The sequence below is a fragment of the Balaenoptera physalus genome (assembly GCF_965194825.1).
Source record: "Balaenoptera physalus genome assembly, chromosome: 3".
Classification (NCBI taxonomy): domain Eukaryota; kingdom Metazoa; phylum Chordata; class Mammalia; order Artiodactyla; family Balaenopteridae; genus Balaenoptera; species Balaenoptera physalus.
Window position 1 is genome coordinate 160884292 of NC_138890.1, and position 19061 is coordinate 160903352.

Here is a 19061-nt window from a genome sequence, read left to right on the forward strand (position 1 = left end):
CTAAAACTAGTATTACTGGGTCATATGGTAACTATATGTGTAACTCTTTGAAGAGTTGTTAAATGTTTTTCCAAATGACAACATCATTTTACAATTCTGTCAGCAATGTATGAGCATTCTAATTTCTCCACATCCTTGTCAACACTTGTATTTTCTATCTTCTTAAAATTTCAGCCATCCTAGTGGGGATGAAGTATCAGCTCATTGCAATCTTAGTTTGTGTTCCCTAATGACTAGTGGATGCATTTTTTTTTTTTTTTTCTTAGTTGCCCTTGCTAGAACCTCCAGTGTAAGGATGACTAGAAGTGTCAGAGTGGACATTTGTCTTGCTTTTGATACTTGGAGGAGAGCTTTCAGTCTTTCACTATTAATTATGATGGTAACTGTTGGTCTATTGTAGATGTGTGTTATCAGGTTGAGTATGTTCCCGTCTATCCCTCGTTTATTTATTGTTTTTATTGTGAAAGGGTGTTAGATTTTGTCAAATGGTTTTTCAGAATCCGTGAGATAATCATATAATATTGGTATGTTTTATGATATTGATTGATTTTAGTATGTTTTAAGCAACCTTGCTTTCCTGGATAAATCACACTTTATCATTGTGTATAATCCTTTTTATGTGTTGCTGAATTTGATTTGCTAGTATTTGTTGAGGATTGTTGTGTCCTATATTTATAAGGTAAATTGACATGTAGATTTCTCTTTTTGTGATATTTCTACCAGGTTTTGGTGTCAATATAATGCTGGACTCATACAATGAGTTGTAAATTATTTTTTGAAGAAGTTCACAAAGAAGTGATGTTAATTATGTCAGTGTTTGGTGGAAATCACCTGTGAGGCTACCTGGCCCTAGACTTTTCCTTGTGGGTTTTCACTGCAATTTCAGGATGTTGCTTTTCAAGACTGCTGTGGAGCTGAGGGGGAGGGGGAAGGATGAAAGTGGGGGAAATTAAAAGACCACCAAAGCTAACAGTTCACACAAAGATTCAGCTGTTTTTCTTGCTTACATTCTCCCTGGAATTCTTAAGTCTTTGGTTAATTTTCAGAGCTCTGAAAAAGTTGATTCTTACAACTTTTTGCCAGTGTTCTCATTGTTTTTATGGAGGAGAAATTTTTAGCGGTCCTTACTCCACCATTTTTGCTGAAGTCTACGGTATATTTACATTTAATATGATGATTGATAGGGTTGGTAGACATTGGCAATATTGGTTTTGTTCCTACTTTGTCTTATCGGTTTTTATTCTCTAACATTCCTTTCTACCTCCTCTTGGTTTATTCAATTTTTTTTTTTTTTTATAATTCTGCTTAATTCTTCTATTGACTTTTTAAGTTATGCATCAATTTATTAAGTTGTCATGTTTGTTCTAGTGCCAAACAATGTGCATTCACAACGTATAAAAGTCTATTTGGAATCAATATTGTACCACTTCACACCTGACACTTCATGTTTGCTACACTATTCCCTCTGCCCGCTTCACACATGATACTTCCTGCTTTTCAACTTCCACTTCACCCTTCACATTCTCCCCTTCACAAATTCAATACCTTCATGACAGTGTCTACTGGAGGAAAAGCACACAACATAAGAGCTGTGAGTTTAAGTTTTTTCAGGGTCTTACTGAAGACTGCCTTGGGAGACAGCCCCCCAGTAACCCCTCTGAGGGGACTGCTCCAAAGGGACAGTGGAGAAGCCAGGATATGTATGATTTTTGGCTAGGGAGTATGTGCAGTCAAGCATACATCTTAGAAATAGAGTTACAGATGTAGAAAATAAACTTATGGTTACCAGGGGGTAAGGGGGGATGGTTAAATTGGAAGATTGGGATTGACATATACACACTACTATGTATAAAATAGATAACTAATAAGGACCTACTGTAAAGTTCCTAATAAGAAACTCTACTCAGTACTCTGTAATGGCCTATATGGGAAAAGGATCTAAAAAAGAGTGGATATATGTGTATGTATAACTGATTCATTTTGCTGTATATCTGAAACTAACACAACCTTGTAAATCAACTATACCCCAATAAATTTTTTAAAAAAGCATACATCTTGGTAAAAGATTACTGTTAGTTACAAAGAACAGATATCTCAGGTAATGTTTTAATGCTTTTCTATATATGAAAAAATGCAAGAATCTGGGTACATTAAAATTCTTCCTGAGGTATACATCAAACTATCTAAGGGGCCTGTTTTTCCAAAGCACAGAGTGCCTCATCCTGTTTTTCATCCTGAGCTCCTCTCAGGGTGCAATGTCCGTCAGCGACTGCAGTGGCTAATGCCTTAATCCTTGTAGAACTGGGTGGTGAGCCGCATTCTTTGTTTTACAACAGTATAATTGCGTTTCCCATTCCATTTTTTTCTACTTCCGTCATACCTTTTAGTCAAATAACCTTATAAAACCCATCTTACAATGTTATTAATCTTGCTTTAAATAGTCAGTTGTCTTAAGTTGATTTTTTAAGTGTTTTTTTAAAAATATTTACCTCTCCACTCTCCACCTTCAGATCTCTTCATTCCTTCCTGTTAAACCAAGTTTCCTCTTGGTATTATTTTAATATCTTGACTCTATTTTATAACTTTGTAATTTCTTTATTTCCTATTTGATACACTATAATATGTCATGAAATTATTTGTGAAAATGTTAACAATCATATTTCACTCTTTGGTAATATTCATTGAAAAGAGGTGTGTTGGGTACTGGAAACATGAAAACGAATGAAATGTGGCTCTTGCCCTCAATGAGAGTCAAGTAAATTGGGAGAGCTGGGGAATTTCATTGAAAAAAAGCAGTAAGTGCTGAATGACAGGTAAACAAGGGGTTCTTTGGCATCACAAAGGAATGGCAGCTTATTTGAATGAAAAGTTCAAAGGATACTTCACAAAAGATAGGAAACTACTTATCTCTGGGCAGATAAATAGAAAATATTGAGTTTGAAGGGGATCAGCTGTGGACAGTCTGGCTCTTTTGGAGCTAGATTAGCTAGTTTAGTTTGACTGAAGTTTAGTGTCCATGGTGAAGTGTGAAAAGATCAAGTTGGGCACACAGACAGGAGCCAGATGGTGGGGCATTCCAGCTGAAGGCCGCGGGATGCTGTAAAATGGTTTATTCAGGAAGTGATCAAATTCAAATTTTATAAATAACACGCTGAACTGTAGTGTGAATAGAACGTGGATGGAACAGAAACAGAAAGAGATAATAGGAGCATTTAGGGGATAACAGCCATAGTCTAAGTTAGTGTGAGAGCATGAATTAACTCAGTGGTAACTGTGATGGAGAGAAGGGGGTGGAGGGGTGGGAGGTTTTAAGGAGACGGAATCAAAGAATTTAGAAAGTTTGAATGAGGAGAAATGAAGAAAGAAATCAGTATTAGCACATAAAATTTCATCTTGAGTGACAGGAGAGTAGGATAGCTCTGGTTATTCAATCTGATGTTAAACACAACAGAAGATACAGAAGATACAGAATGAGTTCAGGCTTGTAACTGAGCAACTTGGATTTTACGGTTCAAAAATTTCTGAATAACATTTCTATCCTTAGCAAGCTTAACTGAGAGGAAAATCTGTGCACAATTGCAGACCGCAGAATTTTTATTTCAACATGCAGAGTTATGTGGGCTCAACGCCATGTGGAATAACTTCGTATTCCAGCACAGAAAAACTTAGCAAGACAGCTCGTACTGTCTTCATTGATCCTCAATCCACAGTTTATTCCATAAAAAAAAAACTTCACTATTTCCATTTCTGCATTTCCAGAGTGGACACTCAATATTTGAGAGTTTTGCATTCTGTCTCCTGTGTTGAGTTACCATCATCGTGTTCTTAAAATGGCCCTTTCCTTTCAAAAATATGTTACTCACTAACATAGTCAATAACCAGGATATGTTTGCTGACCTTAGAACAATTTCTGTTGAGTGATAGGGTTAAATCCAGAATGCAAATGCTTAAGGAAAAAGTTTGATGAGAATTTTAAAAAAATCTTGAAAATCCTTTTCATCTTTTTATAGAAATGGAGAAATACGTCTATAAATTGAGAGTCAGCGCCCTTTGGGAAAACTTCCCAGCAACAGAAAGTTGGTTTCAACTCATGCCTTTGTCAGAACATTGACTACTTTGTGGGTCTGATGATCTTTATTGCTCACTGTGCTAAAAAACTTTATAACTTTACAGCTCTCTATGATTCGTCTCAGCATGCTGCTTGTTACATAGTGGGGTTGCAATTAATTTCTCCCATTTCATTACATCAAATTGGTTTTTAACTTAGAATAAGCACAAGGCCAGAGGGATAGCTAAATAGAGTTGTAGAAATTATAAAGCTTAGGTGAGGGACATGTGAGATGGGAAGGGATACGTATCCAAAAATTTCAAGACGGACTAAACATGCAGACAGTTATGAGTAAGCTTTAGCTAGCAATACTGGGCAACTTAATGCAGTAGCCTGAGAGATGTGGCTGAATTCAGGACAGAATTTAGCACCCTGAGGCATGGCCGTAAGAAAGATCAAATTCTTAAACATCTCAGAATGAGAAGTAAACAAAGATTAGAGGCTATGCGTGGATATCAAATGGTACCTGAGATTTTCTAATTATTCTTACTGTTTTGAGAAACTGCTGCAATATATTATGGATTTTCCACACAATTGGCCTTAATAAAACCCAGAATCCTTGTTTAATAACAACAGCAACATTTATACTAAAAAGTAATGGATACTCATTCAATAACTTAGAACTATGAAAGAAATATAAAGGAAAATTGACTAGCTCACTGCAGTGTAGCCTCTTTTTCTGTCTTCCCTCAAGTGTAAGATGCCTGGATTATATCTTTCTCTAATTTTCTACTTGATCATGTTAATAAATAGGAATATATTATATATGTAGTTTTATTGTTATTTATATTTTTTCTCTAAATAAGATTTGTCTTCTGTATTATTCTACAATATGATTTTCTCAATGAACAGCAAATTATGGATAGTTCTTCAGAGCTAATATACTCACATTATTATTTTAATAGTTCATAAGTTGTAAAACCATCTCCCTCCAGCTGAAACTTCAGATTTCTTTTGCCTCTAAAATAATCAATAATTATTATTTTCATATAGCTATCGTTATACACAGGTGCTTAATTTTCCATTTCATTTTCGCCCCCAGGACACTAACATGCTTTATTGATTGCTCTTTCTCAGTACCTTCTGGTCCCTCTACCTTTTGAATTTTGAAACCCTACAGGTTTCAATCATCAGTCCTTCCACTTTTTTTCTCCATTTATTTCATTGATAATATCATCCTGTTTCATCGCTCAAAATACTACCTTTGTCCTGATACCTACCAAGTTTATAAAGCCAACATTTGTCTTCTGAACTCCAGGCTGCATATACAAATGACTTCTTGGAATCTCTACTGGTATCTCTAGTAGAAATATCTCATTTAGCATGTCTGAAGTTGAATTCCTAATCTTCTCCTTTCAGCTTCCTGTGCCTGGATCCTTTCACATCTCGGTTGATTGCAACTTCATACTTTTAGCAACTGTGGCCAAACACCTAACATTTGTGCTTCACTTCTCCTTTCAATTATACCCCATATCATCTTTTTTAGGAAATCTTTGCTTTTTCCCTTTCTTTCATTTTTTTCCCAGCTTTACTGAAATAATCGACATATGACGTTGTGTAAGTTGAAGATGTACAACATGTTGATTTGATACAATTGTGTATGGCAAAACAATTACCACTGTATCCTTATCTAAATCCTCCATCCCATCATATAATTATCATTTTCTTTCTGTGGTGAGAACATTTGAGATCTATTCACTTAGTATCTAATAGGCTCTTATTAGCTATAATCATTTTGCCGTACATCAGATTCCCCAGAACTTGTTCATTTTATAGCTGGAGGTTGGTACTCTTTGACCAACATCTCTCTTCCCCCACCCCTCAGTCCCTGGTAACCACCATTCTAGTCTCAGTTTCTATGAGTCCAGCTTGTTTAGATTTTACATATAAGTGATATACAGTATTTGTCTTTCTCTGTCTGACTTTTCCCTTTTAGCATAATGCCCTCCAGGTCCATCCATGTTGTCGCAAATGGCAGGATGTCCTTTCTTATGGCTGAATAATATTCCATTGTATGTATATATACCACATTTTCTTCATCCATTCATCTCTTGACAGACACTCAGGTTGTTTAGTATCTTGGCTATTGTGAATAACGCTGCAGTGAACTTGGGATTGTCCATATCTCGTCAAGATCCAGTTTTCATGTGCTTTGCATATATACCCAGAAGGGTAATTGCTGGATCATATGGTAGTTCTATTTTTAAATTTTTGAGGAACCTCCATACTGTTTTCCATAGTAACTGTAACAATTTACATTCCGACCAATAGTGCAAAAGTGTCTTTTTCTCTGCATTGTCACTAATGCTTAAATCTTGTCTTTTTAAAATTTATTTATTTTATTTATTTATGGCTGTGTTGGGTCTTCGTTTCTGTGCGAGGGCTTTCTCTAGTTGTGGCAAGCGGGGGCCACTCTTCGTCGCGGTGCGCGGGCCTTTCACTATCGCGGCCTCTCTTGTTGCGGAGCACAGGCTCCAGATGCGCAGGCTCAGTAATTGTGGCTCACGGGCCTAGTTGCTCCGCGGCATGTGGGATCTTCCCAGACCAGGGCTCGAACCCGTGTCCCCTGCATTGGCAGGCAGATTCTCAACCACTGCACCACCAGGGAAGCCCAAATCTCGTCTTTTTGATGATAGCTGTTCTAACAGGTGTGAGGTGATGTTTCATTATAGTTTTGATTTGCACTTCCCTGATGATTAGTGATGTCAAGCATCTTTTCATGTACCTGTTGGCCATTTGTATATCTTCTCTGGAAAAATATCCATTCAGTTCCTCTGTCCAATTTTGAATTGGACTGTTTGCTTTTTTGCTATTGGGTTGTATTGGCTCTTTGTATATTTTGAATATTAACCCCTTACCAAATATATGAGTTGCAAATAATTCCTCCTATTCCCTAGGTGGCCTCTTCATTTTGTTGATGGTTCTGTTTGCTGTGCAGAAGTTTTTCAGTTCAGTGTAGCCCCACTTGCTTATTTTTGTTTTGGTGTTGTTTGCTTCACTTTCAAAATATATTTATGATTGCACTATTTCCTACCACCTTCACTACTACCCCTGGTCCATGCTGTTGTCATCAGTCATCTTGTTACTGCAGTAGCATTCTGTCAGTGCCCCTTGCCTTCACTTTTGTTCCTCTAGTTCCTGTTCTCAGTAATGAAGCCAGCAGTGTCACTTTGAGATGTAAATTGACGATGACACGCCACTGTCATAGCCATCCAGTGTCTCCAGGTCATACAGTGGTCCTTCATGATCTCACTTCCAGTAAGTTCTCTGATGTCTTCTCCACTACCCTCCTCTTTGCCCATGCTGCTCCAGTTACACTGGCCTCCTCCTGGTTTCTGGAACCTGCTAGTAATGTTCCTAACTTGGTCCTTTCGCTCTTTGTTGCCCCTGCCTGGAATGCTGTTTCCTGAAGTGTGCATTTGGCTATCTCCCTCACCTTCTTCCAGAATTTGCTAAGATGTCATCTTTTTAATATGCCTTATCTGACTCCTTTATTAGTTTCTCATCGCTGCTATAACAAATCACCACCAAATTAGTGGCTTGAAACAACAGGTTTTTTTTCTAATAATTCTTTCGGTCAGAAGTTCAACATAGTTTTCACGGGGTTAAAATCAAGGTGTAGGCAGGGTCTCGTTCCTTCTGTAGGCTCTGGGGAAGAATCCATTTTCTTGGCTTTTCCCGCTTCTAGAGATGTCTCTTGGGAGTTGCACAAAGTCTCTTACATCTCAGACCCAGCAATGAAACGCTGAATCCTTCTCACACTTCCATTTCTCTGTCTCACCCAGCTGGGATGGATTCCTCCCCTTTAAGGACCCAGATATTCAGATCTGTCCCATCTAAAGAAACCAAGGTAATTTCCTCATCTCAAAAGACCTCAACTTCAATCATATCTTTTTTTCATGTAAAGCAACATATCCAAACACTCCCAGAATAAAGACATTGATATCTTTGAGGGACAAATATTCTACCTACCATATTCCTTTATTTAATATCACCACTTCTATTTACCACCTGACCACTTCTGATATTACTTCATTTTTTCTCTCTTTCCTTTTTAAATGTGGGTCTTGCATATTGTATATTGTCATGTTTTCTGCTTACTGTCTGCTTTTCCCCAGTGGAATGAATGTAGGCATTACCCGGGCAGGGATCTCAGCCTGCTTGTTCAGTGATGGATTTAAGTACAGAGTACCATGACTGGCACATGGTGGACATTCCAAAAAATGTTTGTTGGATGAATAAACTCCTCAAAGTGATTGATAGATCAAATGAGAATCTTACATTTTATTGTCAGATGAATTTTCCAAAGGACTGAAGCTACTCACACTTCCATTATCTTTCTTTGCCCTCCCTTCTAAGTGCAATTACTGCTTTCTTACCTGAGGAAAAGGGGCTAAAATGAACAGTGATGGCCAAATTTAAATGGGGATAAAATCACAGCACACTGGAATGTGTGGGCAATGGTTTGGGCCAGTATTTTTATGGAATTATAATAATCTTTAGTATTCTGTGAGATTTTTTTTCTTTAAAACCAGCTGCCAGAGCCACCCCTTTCTCAACTAGACCTTGACTGGGAGATAAAAGAAGACATGAACTCTGGCAGATAATAGGTATTCCTGTGCCTTATATATATCTCCCTTCAATTCTAATCAGTTGGTCACTTTTTGAGGCTTCCCAGAAATTAATAGCGAAATTCTCAACCACTGAATGCCTCCTGCACTGCCCAAATATTTGGCGCACCTGAATGGGGCTCTCTGAAGTAAAGCTGATGCCTACAGAATTAAAACAACCTCAGACTTTATAGAGGTATTTTGTAGTTTTTCATCCTGTGTGTTAGTAGCCCTAAGCTGCGATTCAGGGGTTATAATAGTTAAAAATGTGTTCCTTTCTTCTCCTTTTCCCTTCCTCCTTTTCATTCACTTGTTTCCTTTTCTAAGAATACCAATAAAGCAGTTAAAAGCTAGAAACTAAAATTCAACATGTGACCTTTGCATGTTTGCAAAGACCTTGGATGTTTCTAGTTAAACAAATGCAAACCTTATTTTCTTACCCTCATCTAATTTCTTAACCTTTTAATTGATTAACATTAGCTTTGTGGTTGAACACAATGCTTTATTGTTACTGTTTTTAACATACCTTTTTACGTATTGATGCATAATTAAAACTGATGGTTATGTATTCCTTTTTTTACATGAAGAGGCTGATGTGTTAATTGCCAATAGGCTGTTACTCTTCGATGTGTTTTTTCTTCGCATCAATTACTTATTAAGAGTTCAATTGAATTTTGTTTTATCTGCTTATAGTTTAAAATATAGCACATTCTGGAATGAGAGATGCATAATAAGTTTTAATGACATGTCTTTCCTATGATCCTCACATAGGTTTCACATTGCATCACTTGTATTTTATGTGGTGGAGAAAATGATTATAATGGAATTACTGTATAATATTTCTGGCTGTTTCTGGTTTCTACTGGAATTATTATTGTAAATAGAAGTTTCCTACTCATAAAAATGAATAAATTATGTAGTCCAAAATATCACAATTTTAAGTTAGTGACCTATTTTTATAACATAGCTTGAAGTCCTAACTAAAAGCAACTTTATAAATTAATTGCTCTGACACCATCTTCTTAACCTTTTAAAGTTATTCTTCCCCAAAGGATAGAATATTATCTCAGTGAGGAATTCTGCATTAGAGTAAAAGCTATAAATTTTTAGGTCCCCATCCTAATGTGGTCCAGGGTGAATAAATAGTCTTCTGGGGGGAACTCATGTGTGTCACATTAGCTTTCTAAGTGCTGTGGGTAACTCCTTAACACTAAGGAAGAGATAATTTATTAAAAGAATGTCAGAGAAGTGTTCGTTTTGCTTCACTTGGGTGACTATGTTTTCTTTCTGCATTCTCCTCCCCTTTTCTGTTCTTTAAAGAACAATTAATTAACCCTATGTTTTTATGTGATCAGATACACAAAGATTTTTTACTCTTGCTTTAGGACAGTATAATAGCTCTTCTTTAGCATAAAAATATCACTCACTTTGCAAAATCTCATGACTCTAAAAGTATATTCCCACCACTGTGTGTTATGATAACACCCTGCTACTATTCTGAACTATATATGATGAAAATCAACTTTATCTTCCAAATATTTTTATATATTTAATGTAAAAAACATAGAAATCTCTCAAATAGTCTAGTAGCTAGCTAAATTTACAATGTAATATTTTACTGGTTACTAAGTCAGTACCGTGCTTATATCCAGAGCATTCCTACTTTACATACTAGACTCCCAGTCTCTTTCATTTGATGTCTCATTGCTGCCCACCCTCGAAGATAGCACATTTCTAGTCTGATTATCTGTATAACCTGATTATCTGTATCTAAAAGTTTTCTCTCCATGTCTTAAGATTTTTACCTCTACTGCACTCGTTACTGCTCATCCATTTCAGTCACGTATTCATTCACTCACTCATTCACCATTTTTTGCCTTACAAAACCTAATACAAAATGTGTTCTTCCAGAATCTTAAAACCTACTTGTTAAGGAAAACAAGACAGTGTAGCCAGTGTTTCCCCCAACCTCTGTTGCAGAGTGCATGTTGTAAATAGAACTGAAGATTTGAGAATAGGTCCAATGGAAAAGAGGTAATCCTGAGGGTGGATCACTGAGAGGGTGGGACGAATTGGGAGATTAGGAATGACATATATACACTACCATGCATAAAATAGAGTCTGTCATACAGAGTGAAGTAAGTCAGAAAGAGAAAAACAAATGCCGTATGTTAACACATATATATGGAATCTAAAAAAAAAAAAAAAAAAAAAAGATGTTTCTGAAGAACCTAGGGGCAGCACAGGAATAAAGACACAGATGTAGAGAATGGACTTGAGGACACAGGGAGGGGGAAGGGTAAGCTGGGACAAAGTGAGAGAGTGGCATGGACATATATACACTACCAAATGTAAAATAGATAGCTAGTGGGAAGCAGCCGCATAGCACAGGGAGATCAGCTTGGTGCTTTGTGCCCACCTAGAGGGGTGGGATAGGGAGGGTGGGAGGGAGGTGCAAGAGGGAAGAGATATGGGGATATATGTATATGTATAGCTGATTCACTTCGTTATACAGCAGAAACTAACACAACATTGTAAAGCAATTATACTCCAATAAAGATATTAAAAGAAAAAAAAACTAGTGGGGGCACACTATAAAGCACAGGAAGCTCAGCTCCGTGCTTGGTGATGACCTGACCTAGATGAGTAGGATGGCGGGGTGGAAGGAGGGAGGTCCAAGAGGGAGGGGATATATGTATACATATAGCTGACTCACTTTATTGTACAGCAGAAACTAACACAACATCGTAAAACAATTATACTCCAAAAAATTTTTTTAATTAAAAAAAATTATATAAACTATTAATCAATTGACCTACTGCTACTGTGCTGGGTTTCCATTAGTGTTACATGGTAACTATCATTTCAAGATTCCAGCAGGCCAGATGAAAGATTTTAAAAAATCCATTAATAAAATGATCATCTACCTTAGTAAAACACTCAAGCTAAGTATTATCAACAACTTATGTAATCCAAATACATAGTTATAATATCTTGATGTAACTTTGTGTTGTACAGTAATATAAATACTGGTGAAATACAGTTCACTGATTGTATTGCACGTTTATTTTCTAATTAGACATAACTTCTGAAACATGCTAAGTTATATGTTAATTCTCAAAACTTTATAAATGTGAAGTCAGGTTCAAGTTTTAAAATCTAAAGCCATAAATCTACTGGCATTTATCTTTTATTTGAATTATTTAGCATAATCAGTATAAAGCACAGAACATATAATTTTTTAACAGATGCTTTAGACTGACAACTTTACTACTTCTTTTACATATTTCTGTTTCTGGTCTACATCCATACGCCTATTTAAAAATATAAATATAGTTAACCCTTTGTAATGTGAACCTTTAATCCAAGACTAAATAATTTCAAATTAACCTCACTAAAATATAAAAGAGTATGCGAATATATCCTGAGGAAAAGAGTTAATTGTCACCATTGTTATATCTTTCAAAAATTAGTTGTTAGAAGGCTTAACCCTTGCCCTCAAGTGTTTTTAATTACTTATATTTATAATATATAGATTTATAATTTATACACAGTATAGCAATAGCTATTAAAACGATCTCACCTTTTGTTAATTTAATAACACAAATGTTCCAGAAAAGGTTTTAGAAACATTTGTTCAATGAATTTGTTGCTTTACTTTGCTGTGCTTTGGTCATGGATAGAGGCAAAGTTGGAGAATGTGAAATAGACTGCTCTGTCGATGTTGTGTAGACGTCTGCTGCATAAATGATAAATCTTTTCTTGTAGGTGCTAAAATGATATGTCAAGAGACATAAATAAATGAATAAATTCACTTTCATACATGCATACATCTGTCTCTATGCAACTCATTTTACTGCTTCTTTTAGTAGTTAATTTACTAATGAAGTGTGAATCTTTGAAAGCTGTGTTTTTCATATTTTGCTAATGTATTTTTACTCCTTTTTAGAAAAACTCCAAAAAAGCAGTTTTGAAATGATTTAATTTGTTTAATCTAGCTGAGTGATTCCCATCAGAATTTTGTCCCTGATTATGTCCTATGTATTTTCAATAAATAAGTTAAACTTTTCCTGATGTACTATTATTTATGTTTCAGATGCCTTCATTTTCCCATAATAATAGTTCTTTCCTTATATTGTCTTTTTCTATATTTTATATTTATTTATTTATTTATTTATAGCTGTATTGGGTCTTTAAATTTTTTTTTTAACATGTTTATTGGAGTATAATTGCTTTATAATGTTGTGTTAGTTTCTGCCGTATAACAAAGTGAATCAGCTATATGTATACATATATCCCCATATCTCCTCCCTCTTGCATCTCCCTCCCTCCCACCCTCCCTATCCCACCCCTCTAGGTGGTCACAAAGCACCAAGCTGATCTCCCTGTGCTATGCAGCTGCTTCCCACTAGCTATCTCTTTTTCATTTGGTAGTGTATATATGTCAGTGGTACTCTCTCACTTTGTCCCAGCTTACACTTCCCCCTCCCTGTGTCCTCAAGTCCATTCCCTACGTCTGCGTGTTTATTCCTGTCCTGCCCCTAGGTTCATCAGAGCCATTTTTTTTTTTTTTTTTTTTTTTTTTTAGATTCCATATGTATGTGTTAGCATTTGGTATTTTTCTCTTTCTGACTTTCTTCACCCTGTATGACAGACTCTAGGTCCATCCACCTCACTGCAAATAACTCAATTTCATTTCTTTTTATGGCTGAGTAATATTCCATTATACATATATGTGCCACATCTTCTTTATCCATTCATCTGTTGATGGATACTTAGGTTGCTTTCATGTCCTGGCTATTGTAAATAGTGCTGCAATGGATATTGTGGTACATGACTCTTTTTGAATTATGGGTTTCTCAGGGTATATGCCCAGTAGTGGGATTGCTGGGTCATATGGTAGTTCTTTTTTTAGTTTTTTAAGGAACCTTCATACTGTTCTCCATAGTGGTTGTATCAATTTACATTCCCACCAACAGTGCAGGAGGGTTCCCTTTTCACCACACCCTTTCCAGCATTTGTTGTTTCTAGCTTTTTGATAATGGCCATTCGTTGCTGATGCGGGCTTTCTCTAGTTGTGGCGAGTGGGGACTACTCTTCATTGAAGTGGGTGGGCTTCTCATTGTGGTGGCTTCTCTTGCTATGGAGCATGGGCTCTAGGGCGCGTGGGCTTCAGTAGTTGTGGCACACGGACTCAGTAGCTGCGGCTCATGGGCTCAGTAGTTGTGACTCATGAGCTTAGTTGCTCTGCGACATGTGGGATCTTCCCAGACCAGGGATCGAACCCCTGTCCCCTGCATTGACAGGCGGGTTCTTAACCACTGTGCAACCAGGGAAATCCCTATATTTTATCTTTTAAAAAATATCTTCTAAGAGTTCAGAGACTTCAACATAAACCTTGAAAATTTTCACTTTACTGTGGCTAGAAACCAAAACGCTATGTAAACAAGGTTATATATTTTCAATGTTTGCAAGGGTCAGAAATGTGCAAAAAGTGAGTAGTTGAGGTTATGTGACCAAAAAGGTTTCATATGAAGGATAACTGTTCAGGTCTCTTGGGAGAAACCATTCTTCAAGTATGTGTTTGCAATTTAAGAAAATACTGATGTCGTTCTTAGCTAGAAATATAGCAGTAGTGTTCATGGAAATATTTAACTGAACTTTGATGCTATAAGTTATAGCAAGATATTAAGTGTGAACCATATGCAGTTTAAAAGCATTTGCTAATATATAAATGATAAAAAGAGGCTTATAATTATCTTACCGTTATTTATCTTTCTTGTTGAAATTCTCTGCTGAAATATTACTCTTATAATGTCTATTCAAAGAATATTCGATCATTTTAATTTAATAAGTGAAATTTTTTAGTGTTTCTCAATTAATTAAAAATTAGGGCCAATGTATTGATTAAATCTATTACTGTTATTTAAATTTTGAGTTAAAGTTTCATAAATTTTCAAGAAAGAGAATATTCTACCACAATTTTTTTGTAAATTCTAAATGTAAACAATTAATCTAGAAAATATTTATTTTTCCAAATTATAAAATTAATGCTTCTGTGACAAATAAGTGCCTCTTTTGTGGAATTTTTAATAAATAATTTGAATGTCAATTTGTCCTACAATTTTCTTTTCTAATTTTAATGTTGAAATAGAATGACAAGCTATTAATTAAAAAAAAAAAAATCCCTACAAGTATGGAAGGCAACAGTGATTTACTGGTAGTTTCTTTTTCCAGTTCTATTCTATGTACGTAGTAAAGTGTGGATTTAGTAGAATGACCGCAAGGGTTATTGTTTTTCTTTTAATAAGTATTGCTTATTAATTTTTCTTACATCAATAATTGGATCTTAGGCAGATCATAATAAAAATATCCATATTAATACCAAGTGGAGAAAAACTGCAGACCAACAGATGATTGTAGCAACACATGGGACACTGTGGAGAGAAGAAAAGTCATAATCAAACTAAGTATTAAATTATAGATAGGCAGTTTTCAGAGAGCACCATGTGAAGTTGGAGTATAATTTCGTGTTAAATTATTCCATCTTTATTTACAGCTGCACTCCAATTCTGACAAAGGTGATGGGTCTGTGAAGTACATCCTTACTGGAGAAGGTGCTGGGACTATATTTATCATTGATGATACCACGGGTGACATCCACTCAACAAAAAGCCTAGACAGAGAGCAGAAGACCCACTATGTGCTTCATGCTCAGGCTATTGACAGACGAACAAACAAGCCCCTTGAACCTGAATCTGAGTTTATCATCAAAGTGCAAGACATCAATGACAATGCTCCGAAGTTCACAGATGGACCATATATCGTAACTGTGCCTGAAATGTCAGATATGGGTAAGAGAAATCATTTTTATATTTTGGCAGTTAATATATTTTTGATGATCCAAAAATCGTCTTTTGAAGACCAGTTTTTAAATTTTGGGAGGGGAGTGAAGAAATCTGAAGAAGTTCCAAAATATTTTCATAATTTCCTATGGCCTAAAGTGTTAAAGAATATTTGGCCTAGCTATTCTAATACTTATTAAAACAAATTTCTGAATCTGTAAGTTTTAGAAACAGCTTGATCTCAAGGAAAAACAACCATACATGAGAAAACACTTGCAATTCTTGCTTAACTGGCATAATTCTTTGACCATACCAACACATTCAGTGACAATTTGTATAGATACAGATAATATAATGTTGGAAATCTATTGCTATGTCTTTTATGCTTGCAGGTTATGATCAAATTATACTAGTATTAATAGTACAAGCAATAGCTACATTAATCAATAAACTTTGCAGATACTCCTAAACATTTACATCCCTTATTTATTTTAAAATATATGACAACCCTGTGAAGTATTTTGAATACCGCTTTAAAGCTGTGCAAAGTGGTGTACAGTATGTAAGTAACTTTCCCAAATTCTTTCCCAAATTGCTAGAAGAAATTGACTCTAGGCTCTCCTGAATGCAGAGCCTACACTGCGTTTGATAAATCGTGATTGAGGTCTCCAGTCTTCTGATCATCTGGGGCTCTCCTACCACTCACAGATTTCCATGGTTTAGCTATTTTATTTTATTTTTATCTCAGATGATAAATTTCCTAAATATAATTAAAATAATGTTCAGCTGTGATAATAATATTTTTATTACCTCTGTGAGGCTCTCAGTTTGGATTTAGAATGTATATTTTGAATAAAGGTTTTACATATTTAAGTTTCCTGTATATGTATGGGTTTTAAATTAAGTATTATAGTCACGAATCCAGTCACTCTGTGTAATTGGATATATATATATGGTTTTTATAATTTGAAAATTTTTCCAGTTTTATTGAGATATAATTGACATACAGCACTGTATGAGTTTAAGGTGAACAGTATGATGGCTTAACTTACATATATTGTGAAATGATTACCACAATATGTCTTGTTAACATCCTTTGTCTCATATACATAAGGTTTTTTAATTCAAGATTGCAGTTTATTTTTTTTTTCCCAGATCCACTCATCTTAGTTCTCCTGAGATTGGCAGATAGCTTCTGAATCCGTTGGGGAAGCAGGTTAGAAAGAGAGACTAAGTTCTCCTCCTTAACCAGAATCTCAGGGGAGAAAGCCATTGCTAATCTGGCTCCCCAGGGACCAGAGTAGAGTGCAGGGTCTAGCCTCAGAGAGCCTGTGGAAAGGCCCAGAAGACACTCATGCTCGTTGGTCTCTTAGGAAAGTTAAACAGCGCAACACCATTATTCCTGGCAGGTAAGAGTTTGTGTGAAAACTCCAGAACAGCCTTCCTCCTAGCACCTTGTCAAGGGACTGACAGCCCATCAGCCAGTCATCTTCTCCTATGAAAGCGAAGAGCTCTATGACTCCGCCACTTGTGAAAATGCCACTGGTAAGGTACTGCCAGGGGCCAAGTAAGAACCCCGGGGAGCGCAAAGGAAACGACGGTCACCAGGGCAGGCAAAGCACCATAGAGAGAAAAATGGGCACAGCAGTCATTACCAAGAAAGAGTATTGAACGGTAGATAATCAGAGCACTAGTGTTTTAAGGACACTGCAGAGAGATTTCTGTAACTCAAAGCCATGTTTTCTATAAACAAGTAAACAACAAAAAAATCAATTGTATGCACTGAGGCATGAAGGGTCACTGATAAGACCCAAATTATTTTTCTGGAACTGAAGAACATCCCAGACTGGAAGAAAGAGCTAAAAATCAGAGGGCAAAAATACAAATATATGGCAATTGTGAGAAATAGATGAGACTTAGAGTATATGTTAATTAGACCTAGCATGTGAATAACACATGTTCCCAGAGAGCAGGAAACAGCAGATGAAGTAGAGGAGCAATAACATTTTTTTCCTGGAGGTGAGGAATATACAGAATTTACAAGTTTAAGAGACTTCCTGAGTTCCTGGAAAGGGTAATAGGATAAGAATCAAACTTAGGCTTTAGGAACTTTGCCAGGATTCACCTAAGGATACAGAGAATATTTTTACAAACTTTCAGATATGTAAAAATTACCTATTAGGAAAAGATATTTTCACATCATATTTATCACTTGAAATATTGGAAAGTGGTTAACGATTGAATACCATTGTCAGCCTACAGAGAAAAGACTGAAACCCCAAATCCTTCATTCAGGCAAAACATGATTCATCTGTTAGTATGAAAGAAATATGTGGAGAAGGAACCAGAAAGTATGTCATCCTCCCACCTTACCTAGAAAAGTATTTAGGAAAACAGTTGACATTGAAAATAGTTGAAATGAATCAGAACAGAGATTGAAAAGCCAAGGAAAATGGCAAGGGGAGGAAAAAAGGTATCAGACATGTACCCTGAAATATATACGTGTGTGTGAACACAGTGAAAGCTAAGTGGGTACATGTGAGCCTGTTAAAGAATGCTGGACATTTAGGAATCATGAAGCCTAAAGGAATCATTGCAGCAAAGGCTGGAGGACTTAGGAACAAGCCAAGACGTCTCAGTCCTCATCTAGGACTTGAAGAGAAAGGTAGGAAGGGGAGGGAAATACTAGGGAAGCTGACCCTTGAACTACACGGGTGTGAACTGCGTGGGTCCACTTACAGGAACCTCCTACACAAAGGCCAACCGTAATAGCTTATCCGTGGATTTTTGACTGCACAGGGGGTTGGTACCCCTAACCCCCAAGTTGTTCAAGGGTCAACTGTATTCTTAAGTTCTTTTATGGAGACAAGTATGGTTGAAGGAGAAATATTTAATGCCTGAAAGTAGTGGAGAAAAGGGACAAAGCAGAGTAGGCTTTCAGTCTCTTTTGTACCACAGTTCCAAGCATGATTTCTGGTGAAAGAGTATGGCAAGCTTTAGGCTGAATATTGGAAATCATATTGTGTGTGTGTGTATGAACTCATTGTGGAAAAACAAATACGTAAAAATTATAATAGCATCTAATGCACATTGTAATATGAACATATGGAAGGTGATATAAAAGTTAGTGGAGTGAGAAACTCACTTTACATTGTGGGCTTAAGAATGAGTGGTATTTGCACTGCCTCTAATTTTAGAAGTCAAACAAACAAACAACAACAACAACAAAAAAAACTAGTAATGTGGTGCAGGACAGAAGAGCAAACCATGGCAGTGGAGACAAATCCAGCCTGCTGTCTGTTTTTATGAACAAAGTTTTACCAGAACAAAGCCATACCCATGCATTTAAATATTGCTTATGGTAGTTGCGCTTTGCAGTAGCAGAGTTGAGTTTGCAGCCAACACTATGGCTCACAAAGCCTAAAATGTTTACTATGTTGCCTTTTACAGTAAAAGTTTGCCAACCTCTACTGTAAGGGATTTTAGAGAATGACCCTC

General features: G+C 36.2%; 1 protein-coding gene across 8 annotated transcripts in view; it reads left to right on the forward strand.

Moving 5' to 3' along the window:
- Positions 1-19061, forward strand: part of CDH18 (cadherin 18) — a 988723-nt gene that overhangs the window by 728852 nt on the left and 240810 nt on the right. For all 8 annotated transcript variants that reach the window (XM_082453751.1, XM_082453750.1, XM_082453747.1 and 5 more), the window contains one exon: positions 15278-15572. In XM_082453751.1, coding sequence (XP_082309877.1) covers positions 15278-15572 — 295 coding nt within the window. The remainder of the gene's footprint in view (positions 1-15277; positions 15573-19061) is intronic.